The following is a 4,657-nucleotide window of genomic DNA, read 5'->3' on the forward strand; positions in this document are numbered from 1 at the left end:
GGTCAAGACCACTAAAATTGGTTGAGTATTTCTGTCTAAACCTCCTCCCCTGTGTATTATTAGAACACATACTGAAGATGACATGTTGAAAAGTTCATAAGAACCCAAATGTATTTAGCGTTGTAAAACTCTTCACGTTTTACAAACATAACACAGTGGAAAATACAGAAAAGTCCATGGATAGACAAGAGGAAGGATCAGCATGAGCTCCCCATGTGTCTTTTCCTTCCTTTGTCTCACAGTAGGTGAACAGCAGACAATATGACCAACCACACAGTGGACACAGATTTCTTCCTCATGGAATTCTCTGACAGCAAGCAGCTCCAGGTGCTCCAGGGCCTTCTGTTTCTGCTGATATACTTGGAATCCTTTATGGGGAACCTTCTCATCATCATGCTTGTCACTGTGGACCAGAATCTTCACACCCCCATGTACTTCTTCCTGAAGAACTTGTCCTGCCTCGATGTGGGCTTCATTTCAGTCACAGTCCCAAAGCTCATTCTCACCTCTTTTTCTCACATTAGCGCTATCTCTTTCCCAGGATGTGTGTGTCAGGTCTTATTCGTTGTTCTCTTTGCCACATCTGAGCTTTTCCTCCTCACAGCCATGTCCTATGACCGCTATGTGGCCATCTGTCACCCACTACATTATGATGCCATAATGAACAGGGCAGTCTGTATGGAGATGGTAGCTGTCTCTTGGCTATTTGGAAGTCTCTTTGGGGTCTTATATTCATATGGAACCTTCTCTTTATCTTTCTGTGGCTCCAGAAAACTGCCACAGTTTTTCTGTGATGTCTCCTCTTTACTGAAGATTTCCTGCTCAACGACGCATATCACCATTGACATCAGTGTCATCTTTGGTCTCCTATGTGGGTTTTTCTGCTCAATCACCATGGGGTTTTCATACGTTTACATTTTTAACACAGTGCTGAGAATGCCCTTGTTACAGGGGAAATCAAAAGCCTTCTCTACCTGCATACCCCATCTCATAGTGGTCTCCACATTTTTAGTCACGGTTGTCACTGCCTATTTGAAACCAGTTCCTGATTCCCCACAGTTTTTGGACTTTTTGATATCTGTTTTCTATTCTGTGATGCCTCCATCTATGAATCCTATAATATACAGTCTGAGGAATAAGGAAATAAAAGCTGCTTTCTTGAACTTTTTATGGAAACTAGATTATTGTGAGTTTTATAGATGAAAGCAGTCAGCATGAAGAACGGCTACCTGAAGTGTTTTGTATATTGCACCGTCTCCATTTCCAATTACACGCATTTGTTATGATATGTAAAGAGTTCAATATCTTAAATAAATAATTGCTTTAAAAGTTCTAGAAATGGGTGTACAAATTTATAATCCTAAATCAACAACAACTATCTCAGAACCTGCATGAACTGTGTATTAGTTACATAAAGTGCATGTGTGCAATTCCAACTTCAAAAGCACTGCAATAGACTTCTGAGTCATATAAGAAGACTGTCTGCACCTGGATTCTTGAAACTTCTTGAATGCATTATTCTATATTGTAAAGGCAATGTGCATGGGTGATTAACATAATCTACTTGGAATAGGCAAATTATCGTAGTGTTCACAATAAAATTACAACTTTTAAAACCCAAGAAATTAAGATTTGGCTCAGAGAGACAAACGTGTGTCTCTGGGTGAGTGAGGTTATTTCCTCAATATTGAAGATGGAAAGTTGTCCACAGTTACAGAATGGCTTCAGTGTCTAAGACTTGGAGAAGAGAAGAAACATATGTTTTCACTAGCGACTCCAGTGAGGAATACAGACTTGTCAGGCACCCAAGAGTTGAGCAGTGTGACTTGTGGACATTTCTAAGCTGAAAAACTGGGGAAATAATAACTGCTTTATTCCAATGTATGCAGTTACTAATAGCTTATAAGAAATATCAGTGACTGGACTTAGACATCTAGAGTTAGGTCACTGGTGATGTTTCCTGGTACGGATATTTGGTCTTACCTTTGTTGAGCCAGTGTTTGTGTGTTTGTTTGCTGTTACCTCAATGTGTGAGGATGTAGGCCATCTGAATGGTTGTGTTTATTCTTGTGGTAATTTTGTGTTGCTGTGCAGATGGGGTATCAGACTGTTCAGTACACACAGGTATACACACACACACACACACACACACACACATACACACACACACAGAGGTGTATATATGTGAACATCTGAGCCCAGGTGTAAACCTCCTGTGGAGTTAATAGATCTTCACTGCAAAGCTTCAGAAGTGTGTGGAAAGCTGACATGGTTCTACAGATGTTCCTTTGGTGGCAGGGATTGGGGTTACAGTGAGACTGAGCAGTACTTTCTGGTGACCAGGGGGAGGATGTTACACCAACCTGAGTGGAAGTGGGCTAAGGCCAGGTTAGAAATTATTGATTGGGTTGTAGATCTCAGAAGGTCTCTGGGCCTTCTGGTGGGTTGACTGGTTGGTGTGTTAGGGTAGTCAGGTTCTGAGCATTGCTTTCTTGCAGGGGAGCGGTTTCTGAAGACACCCCCAGCAGCTGAGGTTAATAAAGACCAACCCATATAGACCTGGCCATGATATAGAACTGACCTCTGGGCTTGGGGTGGAGGCAGGTGGGTAGGACAACCTGTCTGGATCTCCAGACCATGTGTGGCAATTGAAGAGTTCCTAGTGCATGAATCCCTAAGAGAGGTAGAAAGTCAAGAAGACTTGGAGGTTGCTGGTAAGCTGTGGCAGTGGGAACAGGGGTAATGTCAAAGGAAGACAGCCTGCCTGAGTCTCTGGGTCACATGGGTCAACTGGAGAGTTCATATTGTAGCCTGCTGGGGTCAAGCAAATCCCAACAGAATTCTCACCAAGAGACAGGTCACCTAGAGAAAAACTCAACAGAGACACCCTAGAGTTAAATGACAGCATAAAACAAAAGGACCTAACAGAATCTACAGAACATCCCACCCAAGCACGAAAGAATATAGTTTCTTCTCAGCAGCCTGGGGAACTTTCTAGAAAATTGACAACATGTTAGGGCACAGAGCAAGTCTCATCAAATTTTTAAAAATTGAAATAACATCCAGTGCCTTTCCGACCACAAAGGAGTAAAGCTGGATATCAACAACAATTGAAATGGGAAAAAATACAGAAATCCATGGGAACTAGAGAACACACTACTAAATGAAGATTGGGTCAATGAAGGAAATTTTAAAATTCCTAAAATTTAATGAGAATGAAAACGAGCAAGTCTCATCAAATTTTTAAAAATTGAAATAACATCCAGTGCCTTTCCGACCACAAAGGAGTAAAGCTGGATATCAACAACAATTGAAATGGGAAAAAATACAGAAATCCATGGGAACTAGAGAACACACTACTAAATGAAGATTGGGTCAATGAAGGAAATTTTAAAATTCCTAAAATTTAATGAGAATGAAAACACAACGTATCAAAATCTATGAGGCACCATGACTTTATTTCCAAGAGGGAAATTTATAGCAGGAGGTGCATACATCATAAAGTGAGAGATGTCTCATCTCATAGTAGTAACTTAATGATACACCTGAAGACCTCAGAAAAACAAGAACAATCAATGCCCCAAAAGAGTAGACCAGAGAGATAATCAAAATCAGGGCTGAAATTTAAAAATCGAAACAATCAAAAAGAAATTATAAAGAATCAATGAAGAAGAGTTGGTTCTTTGAAAAGATTAAGATCAACAAATCGCTACCCACATTTGTCAAAAGAGAAAAAGGACCCATATTAATAAAATCAGAGATGAAAAGGGAAACATTACATGAAAATATTTTCTATCATTTCTGTAATACAGATAAAAATGATAGCAAATACATGTCATTATACATACATAGACATGCCTTTCACAGTCATGTAGAGGCATGAACCTTGAGCAATCATTGGTTATCAGTATTGATAGGCTAATGGTGAGATGGGGATGATTAAGGAGTAGGCTCTGCTGTTCAGTAATGCAGGCATTTGATTTCCATCAGCCATTCACTATTGCATGGGGTGTGGGACATAAGGATTAAGTCTTGGCCCAAGGTGAGCTTGTCAGCCTTTCACTAGTAGAGCAGGAGCCACTATGCTGCATAGACAGGGGGGCCATCCTGAAGACACTGGGTCTAAGTACTTGCATAAGAGCAAGTCTTTTCCAGGGCCCCAAAGTCTGAGTAAGTAAGCCTTTTCAATCTCCCAGGCTTCATGAATGAAATGGTACACATCAGCAAGGCCAAAGCTAGGGCCTTTTAGGTTTTGGAAAGCTCATTCCTGTATCTCTGTCCATGGCTCAGTAGAGGGGCCTTGCTATACTTATCTTTCAATAATACCTCTGAATATTATTGTTCTGAATTCACCCATCAAAAGACACAAACTAGCAGATTGGATTAGAAGGCAGAGTCCTTCTTTTCTGCCTCTGAGAAACATTTCACCATCAAAGATAAACACTGTCTTAGCGTGAAAGGATGGAAAAAAGTGCTCCAAGCAAATGGAAACAATGACAAGCAGATGTTGCTATTATATGTGACAAAATAGACTTCAAAAAAATTCTGGTCAGAAGAGATAAAGAGGGTTACTTCCTGCTGGTCAAGGGATTCATCAAGAAGAAACTACAATTACAAGCACATAAGCTCTCATCCAATTTTGTAAATCAAACACTAC

The 4,657-nt window shown here is 40.4% G+C and overlaps 1 protein-coding gene across 1 annotated transcript; it reads left to right on the forward strand.

Annotated features, from left to right (window-relative positions):
* Nucleotides 1–261: 261 nt before the first annotated feature.
* Nucleotides 262–1,203, forward strand: LOC103728910 (olfactory receptor 14A2-like). Its single transcript, XM_008826904.1, has one exon. It carries the CDS (start codon nt 262–264, stop codon nt 1,201–1,203), a length of 942 nt encoding a protein of 313 aa, XP_008825126.1.
* Nucleotides 1,204–4,657: the final 3,454 nt, after the last annotated feature.

Source organism: Nannospalax galili, unplaced genomic scaffold (assembly GCF_000622305.1).
Source record: "Nannospalax galili isolate Female #2095 unplaced genomic scaffold, S.galili_v1.0 scaffold1592, whole genome shotgun sequence".
NCBI classification, from domain to species: Eukaryota; Metazoa; Chordata; class Mammalia; order Rodentia; family Spalacidae; genus Nannospalax; species Nannospalax galili.

Excerpts from the sequence above, each read along its gene's own strand:
- LOC103728910 (XM_008826904.1), top strand. The coding sequence starts at position 262 with ATGACCAACCACACAGTGGACACAGATTTCTTCCTCATGGAATTCTCT.